Genomic DNA, 23,376 nt, shown 5'->3' with positions numbered 1-23,376 from the left:
TCCAGTCCCCTTCAGTTTTCTCTGGCAGGTATGAATGGCAAGCAGCTGCCAGCATGTCTTCTCTCTCAGTCAAGAGGTGAACCTATGTTGAATGCCTGGTACCATCCAGTACTAACTCTAGAGATTTTTCTGCCTTAAGCAAACTGGAAAATGTCTGCCTCCCCCAGCTTGCAGTCACTCAATAACAGTACTGTGTTACGTCGCTCCCACAAGGTCTGAGTATGTTACTGATGCTGGTACAGTGAGCTAGGTTCTAGGAATATGTAGCATGTTTAACTTCGAAATACCTATATTTAAATAACTGAAGACTTGGGGAAAACAGTGGCACGTAAGAAGGCCTCGCTTCTTGAAATTGCAATTACTTCCATTCAGAATTATTTTGTCTCATTCCTTCAGCTGAAACTTTAAATAGTTTAATTCTCTGATAATTAAATTGACAAGATTCTTCATTTAATCTTTTAAATTTGAGAGCTGGAGTGGACATCTTATAGTCCTGAAAAAGAGAATTTAGAGTGGAAACTTCAGTATTAATAGCACTATCTGGTTGCTCAAGCACTATCTGGTTGCTCAACATATAGTACTAGGTGGTGGGGTTTGGGGGAAAGAAACTTGACTTGGGGAAAAATACATAATTGTTAAAGGAAATAATGCTTCTGGGTTTATAGCATACTCTCCAAAACAATTTAAGACCCTATAGACATATGATGCATCATTGTATCATCACTTTATAGAGAATAGGTGCCACTCACATGACACATAAGGAATATGTCAGCAATCCTTATACTACTTTATAACTATTTTAAAAATAGTTATTAAACCATGAATTTGAAAGCGGAATGTCAGTATAGTATGCCTTTGTTAATCCTGTCTCTGTCAATGATTTGTTGTCTGTGACCTTCAGCAGTCACTTCACATACATACCTTGACATCTGCATCTGGAAAGTTGGGATAGTAGTTAACTAACTTATCTCTCAGGGATTTTGTGACTATTAATTGTTGTAAGCATTTTAATAATGTAATATATAAATGTTAAGTATGTGCTTATTAATATTGCTGTTTAATGTGTTATGTTAGAAAGGGGAATTTTGCTTATTCTTTGTGATGCTAAACATGATTTTTGGTAACTCTTTGCTTTAACCTCGTGCAGACCTCTAATATTTATTATTGGCTTCCTTTAATTCTGTGTCTGCCTTTAGATTTTTATATAGTGCCTGTGACAAACAGGGTTTTATATAAAAAGCAACAGAGGGTCCTGTGGCACCTTTAAGACTAACAGAAGTATTGGGAGCATAAGCTTTCGTGGGTAAGAACCTCACTTCTTCAGATGCAAGGGTTTTATATAAAATTCTCAGTGAGGCTTGAAAATCTACTTGCCACTAAGGAGTTGGTAGATTTTCCTGACAAACAAGCAAGAGGGGCTGAAGGCATCAGTTTAAGTAGCACTTAAGTTATTTTTTTTAAATAATAGTTTCTAATCCTTATGCCTGAAAGGGGAACCTTACTACTGTAAAATGAATGTAAATCAGTGCAGTTTTTTCTTCCTAAGAGTGCAGATAAACTGCTCCATTGTCTCTGCTAATATTCATAGTCTTATGAAGCAGCAGGATAAAACTGACAAGAGGTGGGTCAGCATCACTGCTGCTATTCAATTTTACAGGACTCTGACAAGAATAATGTCAGTTTACTCTTCTGCTTGGAAAAAGATTTAATGTAGCAAGTGCACAATAACGGTTTTCTGTGGACCTTTCTGGTACGACCCCTCCCATTAACCTCCCAAATCTTCAGTTTTTTGAGTATAGCTGGTAAGTCTAGTCCTCAGGTTAGCATATGTCTGATAAATATTTCAAGGAGTAACCTGCAAATGAAGTTGTTTGCAGCAGATTACTTGAGCAGCATAGTCCTTGAATTTATAATGTTTCTACATGAAAATCAGTCCTTGCTTGAATCCTTACATATTATAATATGTGACTAAATATGTGTCAGTCGTTTATTTTTAAAATTCTTACTATTATAGGTTTTACTGATTTACTTTTGGAGGGTATATATTAAAACTTCCCCATGAAATATGACATTGCCATTGTGGCTGCTTCTTCATTAGCTCTTCACATAGTAATAATTTGCTTCATCATATTTTAATAGAAACATTACTGATTTTAAATAAATAAATTTAAATAAATTTAATGGAGATATCCTATCTCCTAGAACTAGAAGGGACCCTGAAAGGTCATAGAGTCCAGCCCCGTGCCTTCACTAGCAGGACCAAGTACTGATTTTGCCCCAGATCCCAAAGTGGCCCCCTCAAGGACTGAACTCACAACCCTGGGTTTAGCAGACCAGTGCTCAAACCACTAAGCTATCCCTCCCCCCTTTTATGAAAATCAGTGCTGGGATGGGAGGAAATGCTGGAGCATCATTCATAACTTCCCACTTTGTAATATATTTGTGAAGATTTTCACTATTTTCTGCATAGTTGCTAAGGATGCTTTCCTTGAAGGAAGTGATTACAGATAAACTACTTTGAAAACTAGGTGTTACAAGGGAAATGTGACCTAGGAGTAATGTTACTTTTTCTGTTGGTGTCCTTTGCAACATTTGCAAGAGATGTTGGAGGGGAACAATGCCACCTTTTGTGAAAGTGTTCGACACTAGCTGTTCTGTGAAACTTGAGTTTCTATTAAACCTTCAGAATAGGCTACTTGTAAACCATTTTGGAGGAGTGCTAGTCACTCCATAATTGAGGGTGAAGTTAGCTTCCCATTTCAAATTCAACTATTTTGAGTTGTTTTATTAGTCTTAATGTAAAATTACTTATTTTCCCCCCCACAGAATCTGGTTTATAAGAACAGTGCTCATTTTCTTCTTTTCCAAAAGAACAGAAAGAAACAGTAAGTATCTTTTCAGTCTTTTTCAAATCATGTGGAACTAATTAGTAGGAGTGAGACTCAATATAATGGTATACAGGTACTTATATTAACTTCCAGGAGAGGAATGATGACCTCTTGGTTGAGGCACAGAAGTGGGACTTGGTAGGCTTTTAAATTCTGTTTCTGCCACTTACTTCCCTGGAAAGTCACTTAATCTCTTTTCTTCCCATCTCTAAAATGGCCTGTGCCATACAATAGTCCAATCTCCTTTGGGTTTCATTTACTTTTGAGATAAGAATACATGATCTAGTGGTCCCTTCTGGCCTTAAACTCTATGATTTTATGTGAGAGACTCATATGGCCCCCTGACTAGAATATAAGCTCGATTGAATATAGGCTTCAAAAAAGTTAGTACAAGTACTCTGGCAGTATTTTGACTGTCTTAACTTTCTCATGCTATGAGTAAGGGCAAAGACTGTTTATATGAAATAAGTTCTAATGTCCTTCTTTTGAAGAGACTACCGCAATCTTCATTGTTGTTTGTAGCATGGCTGTAATAGTATGCTATTAAAAAGTAGCAGCATCTTCTAAATGGAAAAGTGAGACAGGCAAGCATCATTTTCTTGATGCAATATTAATATGTTGTATTTTGAGAGCTGCCTATCCATTGCAATGGGAATTCCTGATTTTTTTTTTTTTTTAAAGTAGTACAGATAGGTGGCATGAGAATAATTCAGAATGTTCAAAAGGGATGGCCAGAGTTCTAATAAAAGGATAAATTCTAAGGCAAAATTTAAAAACAGGCATTTGTGGTGGCGGGCCTGTCCATATCATTTAGAGTTCATGAAGAGACCTATTCATTAAAGGCGAGATTGCCTTCAACACTCCTTACTGATGTATGCAAAACATGTAAAGAAAATTCAGATTTGGCTCTGTGTCTTATGACTCAAAGGAGATTCAAGAGTTGTACTTAGGTTATTTGAAACTCCTTGTAATTTACCAAGTTAAGCAACATAACTTTTTGAACATCTTTCCTCTGATTCAACACTGCTTAAATATTTTAGATATAAATATACCTATAGCTTTATTTTTCAATGTGTTCCAGGATTATTTTCTTTAGAGATGAAAGTGTATCAGTGTCTTGTGCTAATATGTTGCACTTTTTTCACTTTCTGCAGTATCTGTGTAGTTTGCCTGGATATTTTAAGTTTACAGACGTTTTAAACTCAGCAGACTAACTTAATACTTTTTGTTAAACCTGTGTGTTGAGGGAATTTTTATGCAACTTGGAACATGCCAATATGAACTAAGTCTAACCATTCCAGAAAATGGGAAGGACAAAGCTCTCTACCTTAATTAAAAAGCTAGTGTCAAATTTTATTTGTCAATAGAGCTTGGATTACCTGAAAGCAATGGGAATTTGAATGGGCAAAGGACACTAGATTGTATCTTAAACTGAACAATTTTGGCCCAAAACTAAACAGACTAGCTCAGACTTCTCTTCCTCCATACTCTTTTCCTTCTGAGTACAACTGTTAAACTTAATCCTAGTGACAGTGGGGTGGGAGTTTCTATTTTTGTTCTAGACGGGGGCTATTCTGGGAGGCCAATCTTTTATCTTGTCTTTTTCTCTCTCACCACAAGCTGTAGTGGGGGAATTTATGTTTTGCAGGGGAAGGTGAATGGTTTACATACTGCTTGATATTCTGTGTGTGGCTGTTGGGGGAGGACGGATAATGAGACTGTTGAATTGAGCCACCATCATATGCTTGATGAAGCTCGGTCTCACTTTCATCAGATGCACGTGGTGGTTTCTTTGCTTTCTCAGCGTTTGACCAAAAACAGAACATGGAGGAGAGTAGGATGGCTGAAGATTACCTTGACTAAGGCAGAGGTGGTGGTAATAGGTTGAGAGATTGGATCTTCAGGTGATGTGGTAGGGGGGATTTCAGTGCCCATTATTAAAATGTGTGTCAGGAGAATGCAGATAACTCTTCCTTCAAGAGTCCCTCATTTGGGAATACGTTAAGACCTCTGTTTCTAGGGTGTCTTGGATCCATGTCACTAGTATCTCTTAATCTGTTTGGTTAGACATTTGATGTGCTTTCTCTGCTCTGGACCTAGTTTAGCCCTTAGGACTCTTTTTATTTTTTTTTATTTAAATAACACTGGTTCCAAAATACTGGCTATATGGTACTGAGTCCTTGTTGTTTTCATCTGCTAAGTTTAGCTGAGCGCTAAAGTATATGACACTTTCCTAATAGTGAGTTCCAGGAATTGCCACAGGGAGGTCATTTTAACCATCACTGGGAGGTGCTTCGTGAGGTTAACTTGTGGATCACTTTCCTTTCCACTTGTAATCTGTTAATTTTTATTGCATAGGTCACTTTAATTGCCCATGTAGGTAAAATCCCATGGGAAGCAAGTCTAAGGGGAAAAACAATTGAAGACAGTTGGCAGTTTTTCAAAGACCCATTATTAAGGGCACAAGAGCAAACTATCCCACTGCGTAGGAAAGATAGGAAGTATGGCAAGAGACGACCCTGGCTTAACCAGGAGATCTTCAATGATCTAAAACTCAAAAAAGAGTCCTACAAAAAGTGTAATTTGACTGAGTTTCCAAAGGATGAATATAAACAAATAACACAAGTATGTAGGGACAAAATTAGAAAATCCAAGGCACAAAACGAGATCAAACTAGCTAGAGACATAAAAGGAAACAAGAAAACATTGTACAAATACATTAGAAGCAAGAGAGAGATCAAGAACAGAGTAGGCCCATTACTCAATGAGGGGGGAACGACCATAACAGAAAATGTGGTAATGGCAGAGGTTCTTAATGACTTATTTGTTTCGGTTTTCACCAAGAAGGTTGGTGGCGATTGGACATCTAGCATAGTGAATGCCAGTGAAAACGAGGTAGGATCAGAGTCTCTAAAATAGGGAAAGAACAAGCCAAAAATTACTTAGACAAGTTAGATATCTTCAAATCACCAGGGCCTGATGACATGCACCCTAGAATACTCAAGGAGCTGACTGAGGAGATATCTGAGCCATTAGCAATTATCTTTGAAAAGTCATGGAAGACGGAGAGATTCCAGAAGACAAGGAAAAGGGCAAATATAGCGCCCATCTATAAAAAGGGAAATAAGGACAACCTGGGAAATTACAGACCAGTCAGCATAACTTTCATACCTGGAAAGATAATGGAGAAAATAATTAAGCAATCAATTTGCAAACACCTAGAAGAAAATAAGGTGATTAAATAACAGCATGGATTTGTCAAGAACAAATTGTGTCAAACCAACGTGATAGCTTTCTTTGACAGGGTAACAAGCCCCGTGGATAGGGGGGAAGTGGTAGATGTGGTATATCTTGACTTTAGTAAGGCTTTTGATACTGTCTCACATGACCTTGTCATAAACAAACTAGGGAAATGCAACCTAGATGGAGCAACTATATGGTGGGTGCATAACTGGTTGGAAAATCATTCCCAGAGAATAGTTATCAGTGGTTCACAGTCATGCTGGAAGGGCATAACAAGTGGGGTCCCACAGGGATCGGTTCTGGGTCCGGTTCTGTTCAATATCTTCATCAATGATTTAGATAATGGCAAAGGGAGTACACTTATAAAGTTTGCGGACGATACCAAGCTGGGAGGGGTTGCAAGTGCTTTGGAGGATAGGATTAAAATTCAAAATGATCTGGATAAACTAGAGAAATGGTCTGAAGTCAATAGGATGAAATTCAATAAGGACAAATGCAAAGTACTCCACTTAGGAAGGAACAATCAGTTGCACACATACAAAATGGGAAATGACTGCCTAGGAAGGAGTACTGCGGAAAGGGATCTGGGGGTCATAGTGGCTCACAAGCTAAACATGAGTCAACAGTGTAACGCTGTTGCAAAAAAAGCAAACATCATTCTGGGATGTATTAGCAGGAGTATTGTAAGCAAGACACAAGAAGTAATTCTTCTGCTTTACTCCGCGCTGATTAGGCCTCAACTGGAGTATGTCCAGTTCTGGGCACCACATTTCAGGAAAGATGTGGACAAATTGGAGAAAGTCCAGAGAAGAGCAACAAAAATGACTAAAGGTTTAGAAAACATGACCTATGAGGAAAGAGTGAAAAAATGGGGTTTGTTTAGTCTGGAGAGTGGGGGGAAGGGATAGCTCAGTGGTTTGAGCATTAGCCTGCTAAACCTAGGGTTGTGAGTTCAATCCTTGAGGGGGCCACTTAGGGATCTGGGGCAAAATCAGTACTTGGTCCTGCTAGTGAAGGCAAGGGGCTGGACTTGATGACCTTTCACGGTCCCTTCCAGTTCTAGGAGATAGGATATCTCCATTAATTTAAGAGAAGACTGAGAGGGGACATAAAAGTACAAGTACATAAAAGGTTGTTACAAGGAGGAGGGAGAAAACTGTTCTTGTTAACCTCTGAGGATAGGACAAGAAACAATGGGCTTAAATTGAGGCAAGGGCGGTTTATGTTGGACATTAGGAAAAACTTTGTAACTGTCAGAGTGGTGAAGTACTGGAATAAATTGCTTAGGGAGGTTGTGGAATCTCCATCATTGAGGATTTTTAAGAGCAGGTTGGACAAATGCCTGTCAGGGATGGTATAGATAATGCTTAGTCCTGCCTTGAGTGCGGGGGACTGGACTAGATGACCTCTCGAGGTCCCTTCCAGTTCTATGATTCTATGTTTTAAAAATACTGCAGTGCTCATTGGGGCTGCGGTTGAAGACCACCGGGAAGTTGCACTTGGTGAAGAATGTAGCTGCTTGTCTGTTATATAGTATTAACCACTGGAACATTTTCCAATTGTTCAACTGTACTTGCATCATATTGCTTCTGGGTGCAGTTTGAGTTGTTGTCATTGATCTGTAGTCTTAAATGGTGTGGGCTATCTGGGAGGCTGCCTCTCTCTCGTAATTTGCTGTGGCAGTCAAATTCAGTAATGGTGTGTGTGACAATGGTGCCTGGAAGGGTCATATTGAGAATGCTTTCTCAGTGCAAACGGCAAGGAATAGGGCAGACAATCTCCAAAACTGGTGGTTTATTCTATAATTAGATTCACTAAGCCAGTAGCCAAATAGCTTCTGTAATATCACACTGGTTACCAAGAAGCCAAAATACAGTCCCCCTTTAAGCAATCCACCCTTTGGCTCCTGTCCAGACAGCCACGTCTAATATAGTGAGAGATTACTGAAAACTGTATTCACCATACTTAGTCCTACCAATTCCAGAAGACCGGACACATTGCCTGCCAGGTCAATGAATATTTCAGATCTCACCCAAATACATTCTTACAGCCAATCCTTATTAACTAGATCTAAGACTTATTACTAAAAGAAAAAAGAGAGTTATATATAGTTCAATATACATACAAATGTGTATAAAAACCTTACGTTTGTTTCATAGCAGAGATGGTGAGAATGCTGATTTGTAAAGTCTTTCTGAAATCAATGTAAAAGGTTATAGTCCAATAGGCAGTCCAGGTGCAGAGTTTCCTTCTATGAGAATTCCAGGGTGAACCCAGAGTAAACCTGAAAGCCTTGGAGGTCTTGTGGCTTAGACTTTCCCTGTCAAAGTTTAAGCAGATGTGAGATAAAAAGGATCAGGCCCAAAGCTTCCTTTATAGTTCTTTAGCAGGCTGATAGCCTCTTGACAGCAATCGTCACAGAAGGGCCTTCCTTCGATGAAGACTAGGTAATGTATGTTGTTGCTTTGAAGCTAATCTTATGCTTCCTATGCATACATAGGTAACTTTGTATTAATTAACGTAGGGCAATTAACCATTCAGACTATCAAGGCAGTTCATTATGGCATAGACAGTGTAAGCTGAAGACAAAGTAAATAGTTTACTTCCTACAATACCTTATATATTATATCTTTGGTCTTTGATTCAATAGAATACAGTAACACGTCATTAAAAGATAGAAACAGGATTTTAGCATCTACAAACTAATTAAATCACATTGTTAAACTTCTAACAAGATATAGGTAAACACAGACAAATACAGTTAGTATCTACTCTTGATTCTCCAACAATACAGGCAAACATGTTAAAGATTCAAGTCTACTTAACATGGCTTTGATAACTATCTACAAGGAATGGCCCTTTTTACTATTCAGTGCCCCTTGTTAAGTTGTTATGGGTCACATACCAGTCCATAGTCTGTCAGTGTCACAGTGTGTGAGCAAACTGCCTTAATATTTAATCATTTGGGGGCTCTATGACTCTGGAAACTACTCCTCCCAGCTGGCCCAACAACAGTGGATTTCTAGGCCTTGCACCATACCTATTGCTCTTTTCTGAGGATGAGGTTACTGGATTGGTGATAGCTGTCTCTTTGTATAAATTGTTTTAAATTATGTATGTATGCCCAATTAAATACATTTGTGGTGGATGTTATAAATTAACAAATAAAATATCTTTGCTTTGATGAAAGAAGCCTACTAAATCAGCAAGAATTGAAATGTCGTCTGAGAACACAAACAGTAATGTAAACTCTTTTTTAAATTTTGAGTAACAATTCGTAGATAATGCAACCTTATTCCAGTCGTCTTCTTTTATGAATTTGCGATGGCCTAAATAATGGTTATGTAATTCCATAATTTTAGTTTTTTTTACTATAGCCTTTTCTCGCTTATGTACTATCTTTGTGAAAAACTGATGCTGCAAAATAAATTTTGAGCCCACAAAATGAGCTGTATCGAGCAAACTGTTAAATAACACTAAGGGAGGAAAAATAACTGTAAATACCTTTATATTTTTTTGCTTGTTAGAATGCATTGTTCACCTATAAAGGAGGTAGCAGAGAATTGGTAGTATCCAGGGAATTCATTCTGACTTAGTACAGTGAGTTTTCCATAAGTACTGAACTACTATTGACTTTCAGGAAAAATCCCACATGCATTTGACTGACTTTTTTTTTCTCTTAGAGATAAAGGTTAGATGATGTGCTTGCTGGCTGTAACATTGTCCCTTCTATTCTGTAGTAATGAGATGATCTTCTGGTAGTCATATCTTCTCTTATAAAACTGGGATTTTGTTATATTTTGGAAATGCTGTCAGGATGAAATATATAGATCCCATTGATAAGTTTGGAAATAATCTAGTATTTGCAACTAGCATGCATGAGACTTGAATAAAATATATTAGATGGTGAGAGAGACAAACTTTGCTAAACACTAACAATCATGGACCGAATAGAGACGCTGGATTTATGGCTTATTACAACAATCTGTAATACACTAACCCCTAACCCTCATGACTGGAGAATTGTTAACAGCCACTTCACCTTGAATGGTCCCTTGAAATATGTGTTAATTCCTTATTCTAAACAATCTTTTCCATCTTGTATGCAGCTGTGACACTCTGAGTACATTTCCCAGACCGGAAGAAGAGCTCTAGGCAAGCTTGAAAGTTTGTCCCTCTTACCAACAGAAGTTGGTCCAGTAAAAGATATTAACCAACCTTGTCTCTTTAATATCATAGGACCAACACAGCTACAACAGCACTGTAGAAAGTGTATTAAACACGTGAATCTGGGAATCAAACAGCTGTATTAAAATTCAAACTAAAAGATTTTCTGTAGTCAACTGAATCAACATATTTAAGCAAACATTGCTATTGTTGCACCAATTTTAATATAGGTCAAAACAGGACTTGTGCTGTACTAGTTAGTTTAATTAAGTGGTGCTTTAAAAGGTTTTATAATTAAAACTTGAAACTGCCAATAGGTTTAGGTGGCTTATTTAAAACTCTTATGTGAGAATAAACTAAGCACAAGAAGGATTTGCTAACGTACTGGGATTACTTGGGGCCAGTGAATGAAAATATTGTTTGGCTCTCACAAGTGAGAAATATTCAATTAATCTATGCTGAAATATATTTATCACATTTTTAATATTAAAAACTAACATAAATCTTGTTTTTTAGGTGAAGCATTAGAAGAGCTAAAATCCCAAAAGAAAAAAATAGTGAGTAAATTTTTTTCAAATAAATCTATCGTTATATCCTCTTAAACATTCCCTCTACAGCTCTGCTAACTGAGACTGACTATAGAACATAAGGTGGGAAAGAAAGGATACTATCTTTTTGTAATGTGTTTACAATTTGTAATTTGAGGTCTTGTCCCTCACCAAAAATAACTGAAATTGATTCTTCCATTTGAAAATCAATCTCATTTTAGTTTATTTGGACGTCCCATCAAGCCAATGGTTTTGGGACTGTTAGATCAGTTTGTAGATCCATTTAATCAGGGATTGAAAAACTTCCCTGAAGCCCACTGGCATGAGGACTAAGCTGACTAGTCAAGGTGAAAAATATCTGTGCTGCTATGTCACTAAAACCACACCCCAATAATTTAAAAATACAGTACACAATTGTATTTAATTGTAATACCATTAACTCTGTTAAAAAAATGTTACTTTTGTTATCTTATTTCCCTTTCTGGCTTTGTTCTATATTTTCTTTTCTGTAATAGATTATAGTGCATCTTTTCCTGCATTGCCTTGACAGTTTCTTCTTTTCCTTCTTTCTCCCTGCAGTGTTCTCTATCTCCTTCCTTTCATTTTCTCTTCTCCAAATCTCTCTTCCATACTTCATGTTTTTTTGTCTATCCTATCAGCCTCTCCCTCTCTGAGCTCATCCACTTTTTTTTATGTAGCTCTTCAAACAACACTTCGAAATAAGTTTGAAACTGGCACTCACAAGTACTTTGCTTCACCTGGATCAACACTTAATCTTAGTAGCCTGGATTTTGAGTTGAAAGAATTCTTAAAGCTCAGGAACTCTTTTTTTCATTACAATGGTGCAGTGTTGGGAACCATTCCACTCTGATTTATAATATGATATGGAAGATCTTCGTTCACTTATGCAAAAATTACACTTCATTCTCCTACCTTGTGCTATCAAGCATACACTTAAGTACTAATCATTTGGCTTTGGAAAGAGTCTGTCACCCAAAGTCACTAGACTCCCTTCATAATTTGGTCCTCATGTATTTTACTCTCCAAGTTACTTAGAATCTTTTTGCTCCTGTGGACTTTATGTCCAAGGTATGGAGATGCTGTCTCAGCAGTACTTCTCTAACCTTAAACATGTAAGGTGTCCCTCTTTTCAATTGCTCTCTACTATTTGAATTCTTCTAATATGGTCCGATTTGATATGACATCAGCCAGCGGAACTAGAAGCCCCAAATCTTTTCTCCATATGTGTGTTATCCATAACTACAATAGTGTCCTTACAAAAATGCTTCCTTACTTTTTGGTAGCTTAATTCAAACAAACATGGAAATGAAACTGCCAAAGCTGTGCAGGAGTTGTGGGCTATGGCCTGTTAAGCTTTTCTCTCTCACAACAAGGGTCAGGATCTTTGCCCTAGTCTACACTGGGGGAGGGAGGGGTGTCGATCTAAGTTACGCAACTTCAGCTACGTGAATAACGTAGCTGAAGTCGACATACTTAGATCGACTTACCGTGGTGTCTTCACCGCGGTGAGTTGACTGCTGCCGCTCCCCCGTTGACTCTGCTTGCGCCTCTCGCAGCGCTGGTGTACAGGAGTCGACGGGAGAGGGCTCGGGGGTCGATTTATCGCGACTAGACGTGATAAATCGATCCCCACTGGATTGATGGCTGCCCACCAATCTGGCGGGTAGTGTAGATATACCCTTCATGTTCTCATGGACAACACAGCATGAACAGGTAGCGTGGGTGAGACAGTCCTAGACAATACATCTCATAGAGTACTAAATTTATAGTGAACTGTGTTCACATTTAATAAAGGATTGCTATATTAACTCTTATTTTTTATATACAAGATGTGAATTAATCTTGCAGCTCGGTGAACATACGATTCTTTTAGTTCTCCAACTGAACTACTTGGACCATTTGTGGTGGAATGGAATGTTAGCTGTTGGCATGGTGTGCTGCTGGTTCTCAATTTTCAGCTGCTAAATCAAATTTAAAAGAAGATTAAAATGCATTGATAATAATCCTTTTCCATATATGAAATTGATGTAGTTGCTACAGGAATTCTGTTGATTGCCAGTTGGAGAGCAGACCATCCATGCAATTATGAATAGGAGAGATTGTGGTGCTTGAGACCATCTCTTTAAGATATGCTTATCATGATGAAATAGTTTGAAAATCCCTGTTTGTAGGGTGGTATCAAGGTACATAGAGATTTCACTTATTTTGTGACTCTTGTTTTTGTGACTGAGAAGTTGGGCTGCTGCATTTTGTACAAATCGGATTTTCCATGTAGTCTCCACCTTTAGTCCTAAATGCACTTAATTACAGTAATCTAGCCTAAATGTGAAGTATATCTTTGTCTTAATTCTTATAAGAAAGGAAAAGCTGGCAGTGAATGGGATTTCTCACCAATGAGTTGCCATGTGGATGATCAGGAGGAGCCTGACTCTACTACCTTGATGAATGGAAGGTGAAGATGCCCTAGGGGAGAGAGGTCAATGTCTTGGTTAGCTCTTTGAAGTGCTTCACTTCACCCATTGCTTCATTCTTGCATGGGTCAGTTGGAGTTAGTTGCAGTCTGTCCATGTGCTAATCTTTGGCAGACACTGATACCTTGGTGACACCATTGATTGCGCCTAACAGAAAAGGAGATGAAGTGGATGTCATAGCCATATTGTTGAAAATAGAACCTGTGACCTATTGTAGCTTCTCCAAGATGTCTTGTTACATTGAAAGGGAGGTGTGGAGAACATAGAATTACATGTGCGTGCTCTTGAAGATGAAGAGCAGCTGCCTTTCATGATGCTGGGTCCTGCTAGGATCTGGGGCAATTACTAATGGAATGTGTATAGAGAAATCAAGAAATAAAAGCTATTAGGTTTGACCTCTAACAAAATTTTCCTTTATATCCTTATATGTAACATTTACTTCTCATTGACTTCTTGCAAGATCCTCTGCAATATTTCATTTATTTTAGCACTATTTAGCACTACACTTCATATCTAGAGGGCTTGCAATGCAATTTATGCAGACAATACATTTCAGACACCATGCACAGGATAACTAGGTGAGAGTCTAATCTTAAAATGGTATAGAATTTATTTTATTTGGCAGATTGTCATTAACCGGCTGTAAGGAAAAAGCATCAGATAATTTGAATGGGGAATCCTTCTTGGTCCATAAAAAGATTGCAGTAGAGCCTTGTTAATCCAGACTTCTGTTAACTGCAGACTTGCATTGAAAGTGGACTTCCAGGTTTGTAGCCTACTGGAACCATGTAAAAACTTTACTAGGCAGATATTTTATGCTACCTATAAGCCACTGTGATGCTTTGGAGCAAGGCTGCTTACCTGTCGGTGCCCTGCTGATGTTGACGGGGGTCAGGGATAGGCTTTCATTGCTCACATACTATTTTTGTGGCAGTAGAGATCAAGAGACTGAAGGCAGGGATGGCCTTGGAAAGGTATCCACCTTTCCCAGTGTCTTTTCAGCAATCTAGAGCTGCAGTGGCAGTGCTCCCAGCAAGAAGTCTGAGTGAAGAAGGCTACTACAACCCTTTGATTGCATGGAGAGTCTGTGCTGTTTCTTCACCACCCCTCAGATCGACCCCTATTGCTCCCCAAAGGAAAGCAGAGGGGCATAATGAGAGAATATTACTTCCCCTTGGTGATGGGATAGTGTTAGTGTCTACTAGCTCTCATGGCTGGGTCAGTTTTACAGGAGAGCTGAAATAGTTGTGGAGCCTCTCCTAAGGTCATCTGCTGGAGGAAAATGGAAAAGGCCTTCTTGTGGTGCTGGCTACTTGCCTTCAGTTTCCTCTTCCCTTGTGTGGCTACCAAAGAGCAATGAAAACATGACACCCATCTTTTAACGGCTCTCCAGTAGCATGAAGAGGAACAAGTAATTAGCCCAGTTTCAGGGCTTCTGAGTTGGGGGAGGAGCCAGAGGTTGACAAAGGTGCTCCTTCATTTGGCCTTCCTAAAGTGATATGTCACCATAACTGGCTCCTTCCCAAGCTTCCTTTCCGAGATCTTTCAGCCACTTTGAGATTTTCCTTCTGGCCTCTCCTTCTCCTTAGAAATATTATTGCGGGATGTGTATTCTAGATCCTTATTTCTGATCTCATACTAAAGCTCCATTGCACTTTTTGCAAGGATGGTAGGCTAACCCCAATATCCTGCTCAAATTTCAGTTTAGGGGATTGCTTTTTACTTCCCTAATCATTTAGTGGTTTCAGTTGTGCTTAATGTACAATCTGGATAATATTTCATTTCCTGTCTTAAATCATTGTGAGTGTTGCTGTGAGCTGTTAAACAGATGCTGCATTTCCATTGTGAATGAAGTAAATTTTATTTACACATGTTCTGGGATCTATCTGGATAAGAAGGCACTATTATAGTTGTAAGCCATTATCACTAATCTGCAGGTGAGAAATGAAAATTGCAGCCATCCCACCCTCTACAAACTAGTGGTCCTGAAGTCTCAGTAAATTTATTTCTTAGCAGCGATAAATGATTGTTTGACAGAACTTACTTTTGTGGCCACTGACCTTTTAAGCTACCAACTGTTCACACCAGCAACCAAACATAATATGAAACTATAGTACTCTAAACAAAATATTATTTGATACCGGAATATCTAAGGAATAAGGTCCATCTAAGGCTCTGTAAAATACTTTATATTCACTGTACATATTAGCTATTTGTCATAACTATGCGTATCTGTGTTCTAAAGTTCAGCTTCCTCTGATGTTGGCTATTAACCGCTAAAAAGATACTTTACTAGTGATTACTTTTTTAATTAAGCCCATGTATTAGCTATAAAGCCACTTGAGTGCATTGTAAATAAAATGCTGTAATAATGAAGTGTTTTAATTATGCTCCCTAAAGTATGCATAATACTCAGTAAATTTTTATTTAAATTCTTAACATGTTCAGTTGTTTCTGAAAAGCAGTTTGAATGTAACCGTAAAGATGGAGTTTAGCCTTTAAAGTCACTTGAGCAAATTCCATGGCTGTTCTCCCAGTTAGTGAGTGTTCACAGCATTTGCAGCAAGCTAATTGCTTCTGCTAATAAATAATCTAAAATCGATGCTGACAGCAGTTAATTGGCACAGAGACTTTATTCTGTAAAGCACTTGGCTAACGACCTTCTTTAAATTAATAGCATTAAGTGCTATGAGGAAATAAATCTGAGGAATTGCCTGTCATTTGCTTGTCATGTCTAATAACTTCCAATAATGATAGCTGATAGATTTTTGCACATTCCATTATTGAAGTTGGTGCATGTAATTATTCTCCTCATTATATGTAAACAATTAACAATATTTGGTGTTTCCTTGCAATAAAGCAGTTGAGTACAAGTTAGAAACAATTTTTTTAAAACTAGATTTTGTTTCCTTTGAATGCAGTTAATCAAAGTGGTTGAGCACAGTAATGCTTGGTTGGACTAGGCTTTGCACTTTTGCAAATTTTAATGTGATGCTTGTAAATAGAAAAATAAACATTTGAAATCTTCTTTTTTTTTTTTTAAGAAGTCTGTCTTGACCTGTGAAACCTTTGTTTCTAGCTTGAAGAAGTAATGGAAAAGGAAACTTACAAGACTGCTAAATTAATTCTTGAAAGGTTTGATCCAGAATCTAAGAAGGCAAAGGTAGGAATCTGGTATCAATACTAATTTATGATAAAATGTTTTCTCGATGCTACACTTTTATAATATTACTATAATTGACAGGAGGTTGAACTGCCATCTGCTGGAGCATCTGGAACTCCAAGACCTGGACAAGGTACTAGCTCTGTGAAATTGCTGCTCTTAATGAAAGATCAGTATTTATAGCAACAAATTTCATTAGCGGAATCTGTCTTTTTTTTTTTTTTTTTTTTTTTATGGGAATTGTGTGGTAAACTGGGATTACATTTTTGGGGGTATGGAGGGAATTGGTATTGGATTGTGCCTATTAGTTGCTCTTTATTTAGTAGTGGGTCTGTTATTTGATGAATTAATTTAATGCTTTTTCAGCCAGTTAAGTGTTTAATGCTGCTTGATGTTGATATAGTGTGAATCTGGCTCCAGAATGCATCTTGTGTATCTTCAGATGTGAGATTTTTCTCGGTGGCAATCCCTCAGAATACTAGTTTGCAGTCAAGAGTTTTGTTCAGAGTTTTTTATGTAATGACTGATTTGGATTTCCTACCGACTCATTTGTATTTTTCTTTACTTAGCCAAAACACTCCCAGGGTAATGTTTTAGAGATAAAAGTAAATTCAGAGATCACCTGAATATTTTATGGAGTACTAAAACCTGACGGTTCTTAACTGTTTTAGACCTTTCCATTTAAAGGTTTTACTACTATGCATGCTAGTGAAATAGAAAACGATTATGTATCAAAAATCATTAAGGAAAAGGTTTATGCTGAGAAACATGCACTCTCCTACCCCAAAAGAGAAGGGAAAATTTATCACATCAAGTGGAATGGCTCTAATTCAGAAATATGGGCTATAAACACACTAGTCTTTTTGGAAAACTTAAATTATTCTCCTGGTTAAAATTGATAACATTAAGTAAATATGAAATGCTACAATAATATTGCTACTATTTCAAATCTAAATGTGTCGTTGGATGAATATAACTGAAGATAGATTGCCCAGAATTTTTTTTTTTTTTTTACGGACTAATTTGCTTTTAAAGCAAGTCAACTCAATGGGGCTGCACAGGGTCTAGTGTTCACTACAAGTAATTCTAGAATCAGAGGGATCTGATTTTCAATCACAGATTCATGTTTCCAGCTGAGCACATATATAAGACTTGCCAAGCTCCCACATCTTTGGTTGCATGGTAGCCCTGACTGCTTTGTGGGAGTCTGGTTGGAAGACTCCTACGTAGTCAAACCATTGTTTAGTTTTCATCCTTTTCCCACACTTGCTTGTGATCTGTTGTTTGGGAAGAAGGAAAGAGCTCGAGGAGGCCTAATTTTAAACCAGCCTGGCTATTGCAAGTCACTTTCTCACATGTCTCAGCTTCTGGAATGCTGGTGGTGGTATTTGTACAACATGAAATAGATTATAATTTGCCACTAAAGTTGTTTGTATAATTCTCCTTCCAGTTGAATAAAATCCACTTTTTCTTTTGCTCAATCTTCCAAAATTATCATGATTTTTTTTTTTACTAGCCCATCCTTGCTTACCGTTGTCGTGACAATGAGCAAGTTTTGCACAGTGTGCTGTTTTCACAAGCAGCCTTCTCCTTTGGTTTCCTGATGTCTTGGCAGCAGCCTTTGTCTTCTCTTCTGCACTATGTTTATCTGTCCTAATCATAGAGTCGTAGATTCTAACGCCAGAAGGGACCATTATGATCTTGTATTCTGATCTCCTGAATAACACCAGTCATAGAATTTCAGTGTGATTCCTGTCACAAGCCCTAACTTCTGTTTGAGCTACCGCATATCTTTTATCCTTTTAGTCCTCATCCTTTTTCTTGAGTTAGATCAGCAGATGCACCAGAGCTAGATCATCACTGCTCTCCTGAGCATTTGAGTAGTGCTGGGTGAAGAGTGAAGCTGCTTGGAAACATATTCCTAGTCTCTTTATAGGCATTGCTGCTCAAAGTGCTGTGTGAAAATTGGACTAGTTTGCTGTCAGCCCAGTATTAAATTTGTTAGTCTCTGATTTTCTTTAATAGATGTGTTTCACCTTATAGATCAGGCCATCAAGAAGAATATTATTAGTTTCTCAGGTTTGGCTTGGGTAGTACAATTCAAAGTAGGTAGTAGCTCCGAGCCAAAACCAGTATCTGCTACTGGTTTGTGCAGTATATAATTCACTATTGGTGCAACTAAATATCAATTTCAAATTGATCCATATGATAAATGTAAGTCAGCATGAATGTAATTAAATTAAATTAAATTAATGCAACATATTTAAATTATGTGCAAACCTTAATTAAGTTTTCTCTACACTTAAACTGGTCAGAAGTGCAGTAGATATCAGAAACTCAATTATCATTTAAATGTCAATACTTGTGAATTCTGTCTCCTTGAAAAGAGGATAAGTAATGATGAAAGTGTGGCCAGATTGGTCTCAACTTTAATGTTGCACTCATGACAGATTAAAAAAAAGAAAATATTTGAATAGATGAAAATGGAAACTATCTATAAAGCTGAAGAGCTGTTTACTTCAAAGATCTAGTGGATCCACAATTGCATAGCAGTCATTTCTCTGGAGAAAAGAATTAGTCTAAATGTGTGGCAATAATGCAATGCCGGTTGCTTTTTAAATAAATAGTTCTAGTCTTAAACAGTAGGATTAAAAACAATGAGGAGTCCGGTGACACCTTAAAGACTAACAGATTTATTTGGGCATAAGCTTTCGTGGGTAAACCCCCCCACTTCTTCAGATACATGGAGTGAAAATTACAGATGCAGGCATAAATATACTGACACATGAAGAGAAGGGAGTTGAGAATCAGTGTTAACAAGGCCAGTTCAGTTAGGGTGGATGTGGTCCACTCCCAATAATTGAGGAGGAGGTATCAATACTAAGAGAGTGGGAATGGACCACATCCACTCTGAATTGGCCTGCCTACTTGTCTGAGTACCACTCCACATGAGTGATTGCAGAATTTGGACCTAAGTGGCCTAGACCAAAAAATTAAATCAAGGCTGTCTTTTTGTGACCTAAAACAGATAATTCCCAATGCGGAATTTAGTTTTCATATAACTGGTTTGCACATATACCCAGAAGAAACTCAATTGATTGATTGCAAGATATTCAAATAAAGGAAAGAGTTTTGTAACTCTCTTCCATATTAAAAATGGGATCCAGGTGACACAATCATTCTATTAAATTGTGGCAGTTTTCTGGAAGTGTAGAAATTTGGAATTTGAATAAGTGTTCATGTAGTTCAGCCCTGATAAATTCCATTTTCAGAATAAGACTAGTTGAGGATATAGAATCCAGTCTGTCTTATAGTTCTGCTTCATTCTGGCAGTTACCCTATATTTGGGTGTAGGTCTCACTACAGGCAAGAATATATGCCAACATGTGCTGTTCCCAGCCTAGTTGCCCAAATCCAGTTATTTGCTGGAACTGTTTATTAGTACTCTAGTTTCCTTTTTGTCCCTACTACTTCAGCAGAAAACACTTTTGCTTGACCAAACATATCACTGGCTCTTGAGCAGAAATATTCTGGTCCTTCTGGCACACAGGCCTAACATGTTACCATACTTATTCCTGGGGTAGAGGTAGTTCTCCTGCCAGAGTTCATCAATCTCATTCCTGTGTATCTGTATGATTGCCAGTGGAGTTGTAGACCACTCACTAAGGGGTGAACACTCCCAACCATTACTAGGTCTTCTGTTGAGACCAGTCTATTGCATGAGCCCCTTGAAGGGCAACTAAACTTAAAACCCAACATTAGGGAATTAGTAATATACCACTGAAAGATTTGACTTAATTCCAGATTGCTAGAATTTAGGCCTACCCATTTGATAGCTATTGAGCTTGTGAGCCTAGGAGTATTCATAATGGAAGTGTGTCCTTTTCTTAGTTGTAAATCTCAGAGCACCCAAAATTGAATGGCTAATGAAACATTTGTACTTCTAGAGAGTTGAAGCAGATTAGACATGTGAGAGAGCTTGTACTGGCACTGTCGGAGGCATACCTGTTTGCTGAATAAAGGGGACTCCTGCTTTTTTCCCAAGCATTAAATTACTTCATGATCTTTTAAGGTGAATGTGACTTGAATACTACAGCTACTAAAATATTCTCTTCTCCCAGTAGGAATAGTTTTCACTGAAATCAACAAACATTTGTGAAACCTTGCAGCAAAAATTGCCTATGGCATGTACTTTAGGAATAGAAAGATTCAGAGGTTTAGCAGAGAAGTGGTAATTGGTCTAGGATAGACATATAAGCATTGTCTACCCTGTTCTTGCTGACTGAGGTGCAGCTGATGAAAGCAGTCCTCAGATACACACACCACTGAAAATAGTATTTTTTTTTATTCTGTCTTTTCCATCCCCCTTCTGATGGCTTTGTCTGCAGGCTAAACAGCCCCTTTGTCCTCCCTAAGCCTGCAGACCACCACAAGAGCAGCAGAGCAGTGAAACTGCTTTAGCAAAAGAATTCTCCTCCTGCGCACCTTGTGCATTGTTTGACAGTCTCTCTATCCCAGATGCTTTTACTGCTTCCGTATCCCCAGCTATCAGTATTCCTCCCTCTTCTCCCTTCTTGCTTCTATTCTGCAAAACCTTTGGAGGTTGATAGGCTGAGCCCTAAACCCCTGGGACAGCACAAAGCAGAATGCAGTCCTGACAATAAGGGCCACATTGACCTTGCTCTGCATATGTGGTGAAAAAATACTATCTGTGGCGAGAGATGAAGGACTGTATAGTGGAGGATGGTGAAAAAGATAATTACCAAAAAAAAGATTTGGACTAAGGAATGTAGAAGCAAGACAAAAGGTCACAGGCGGGGAAAGACTAAAAGAATGGGATAGAGAGATGGGAGAAGACTGAAATATGATACACGTATACTTCATTTAGGATTTTACAAAGGAGATGTAGGAGGGATGGGAAGGTGGAGAGCTTAGTGGGAGAAGCATGTTTGGCACAGTTTATCCCTGGTAAATAATGGTTTATCACAGCTATCTTTTCTAATGTCTGTTCTCAGTCTAGTCTCTTTGGCTTTTTTTGTCTCCACTCTTTAGAGGAGAGAGAGATCTTGCTATTCACTGTGTACAGCAGGCACACTGTTACCTCTTGATCTAGACCTGCCCTTTTCTGTAAAAATTGTGTAACAAGGTGAAGAAGCACTTGAATGTAAAACATGGTTAAAATTAACTTAATTGCACCAACTTATAATAAAAATTATCAATACTTTCTAGAGCAGTAGGCCCCTATACCACCAATGAGGGTGAACAGAGTTCAGTTAACCTTTGGCCAGCACTGGAGGCTGACAAGTGTTGTTTAAGCCTATGTGTACACTTAAAATTCTTTAGCAGCACAGTTGCAGTGCTGCAATTACACCACTGTAATGCTTAAGTGTAGCCACTCACGCAGCGATGGGAGGGGTTCTCCCATCTGCATAGGTAATCCATCTCTCCAAGAGTCGGTAACCGGGTCAATGGAAGAATTCTTCTGTGAATTAAGCGCTGTTTGCACCGGGGTTTAAATCAGCATAGCTACGTTCCTCAGAGGTGTGGATTTGTCACACCACTGAACAGTGTAGCTGGGTCAACTTAATATTTTGAATGTAGAGCTGGCCTATGTTTAATTATTTGAATATACAGTAATCTGTGGAGTCTGAGGTTTTGCGGGACAATTCACTCCCTAAATATAACAAGTGGCCGGTTTTCCTTTGATCTCAGTTAACCCCTGACATAAATCTTCAAATAAGCTGTTGTCACCAAATTCACTAAAATTTATCAGTGTTGGTAACAAGGAAAACCATCAGAAAGAAAGTGCTTACAATGCACTTCATCAGTCATGTGCACGACTGGTTTAATTTTCATCTGGTGGACGCTGGTGTTCTGTGAGTTTCCCCACTTTGGAAGGGGGCCTAGTAAACTATTATCTGCTGATTTCATGTAAATATCCACCCTACTGCAGTGAGTTTATAGCAATAAATAAAGCTGGATTTTTTTTTTTTTAAATGTGTGATTCTGAAGACAGACAAGATATGTGAGGTAAAGTCTTTTATTGTACCAACTTCTCTTGGTGGAAGGGACAAGTCTTCACAGAGTTGTTCTTCGGGTCTGAGGAAGGGGACCAGAATGTCCAAGCTAAATACAAGGTGGGACATACTGTTAAGCACGAGGGGTTCACATGTAGTACTTAAAATAAAGTGGGAAATTAAGAGTTAGCAGGCAGTAAGGTGTGTTACAATTGTAATGAGCCTTAAAACCAGTGTCTTTTTAGTCTGGTTTTTAGTGACTAGGAGAGTTATGAATTTAAGTTCTCAAGATCATCTTTGAAGGTGTTGAGCAGGTTTCCTTTGAGGATGAGAACTGAGAGGTCAGACATGGAGTGATGGCTTTGTGAAAAGTGTTCACCCACAGGTAATGGGGTGTTTTTGTCTTTTTGTCATTTATCATTTTTTTGTGAGAGTTCATTTGAGAGCATAGTGAATGTCTGGTTTCACCCACATTGTTTTTGTTGGGGGCATTTGATGCACTAGGGGAGATACATCACATGTTGTGAAAGGCATGTGGAGATATCATCAATGTATGTTAGGTATATCGTTGGTTTCATGGCACATTTTCCCAGTAATTTTTCCTTGGGGTGGCCCAGGAAGAAGTTGGCGTACTGGTGAGCCGTCCTACCAGGGCCGGCTCCAGGCACCAGCCCACCAAGCGTGTGCTTGGGGTGGCTCCTGGAGGGGGGCGGCGCGGCGGGGCGCTCCGGCCCAAGAGCGGGGCCGCGACTGGGCTCGCCGCCCTCCCCCCGGCGCTCCGGCCGATCGGGGAGAGCGGAGAGCCTCGGCCGGGCTCTCCGCCCTCCCCCCGGCGCTCTGGCCACCGGGGGCTCTCCG

The 23,376-nt window shown here is 38.6% G+C and overlaps 1 protein-coding gene across 2 annotated transcripts in view; it reads left to right on the top strand.

Annotated features, from left to right (window-relative positions):
• Positions 1-23,376, top strand: part of LNPK (lunapark, ER junction formation factor) — a 74,041-nt gene that overhangs the window by 14,014 nt on the left and 36,651 nt on the right. For both annotated transcript variants that reach the window (XM_026647590.1, XM_026647589.1), the window contains exons 5-8: positions 2,827-2,885; positions 10,815-10,855; positions 16,418-16,501; positions 16,583-16,634. In XM_026647590.1, the coding sequence (XP_026503375.1) occupies positions 2,827-2,885; positions 10,815-10,855; positions 16,418-16,501; positions 16,583-16,634 (236 nt within the window). The remainder of the gene's footprint in view (positions 1-2,826; positions 2,886-10,814; positions 10,856-16,417; positions 16,502-16,582; positions 16,635-23,376) is intronic.

This window comes from Terrapene carolina, unplaced genomic scaffold (genome assembly GCF_002925995.2).
Source record: "Terrapene carolina triunguis isolate 2854851 unplaced genomic scaffold, T_m_triunguis-2.0 Scaffold62, whole genome shotgun sequence".
NCBI classification, from domain to species: Eukaryota; Metazoa; Chordata; order Testudines; family Emydidae; genus Terrapene; species Terrapene triunguis.
The sequence above is the reverse complement of the archived record's forward strand: the minus strand, read 5'-3'. Positions and strand labels throughout refer to the sequence as shown.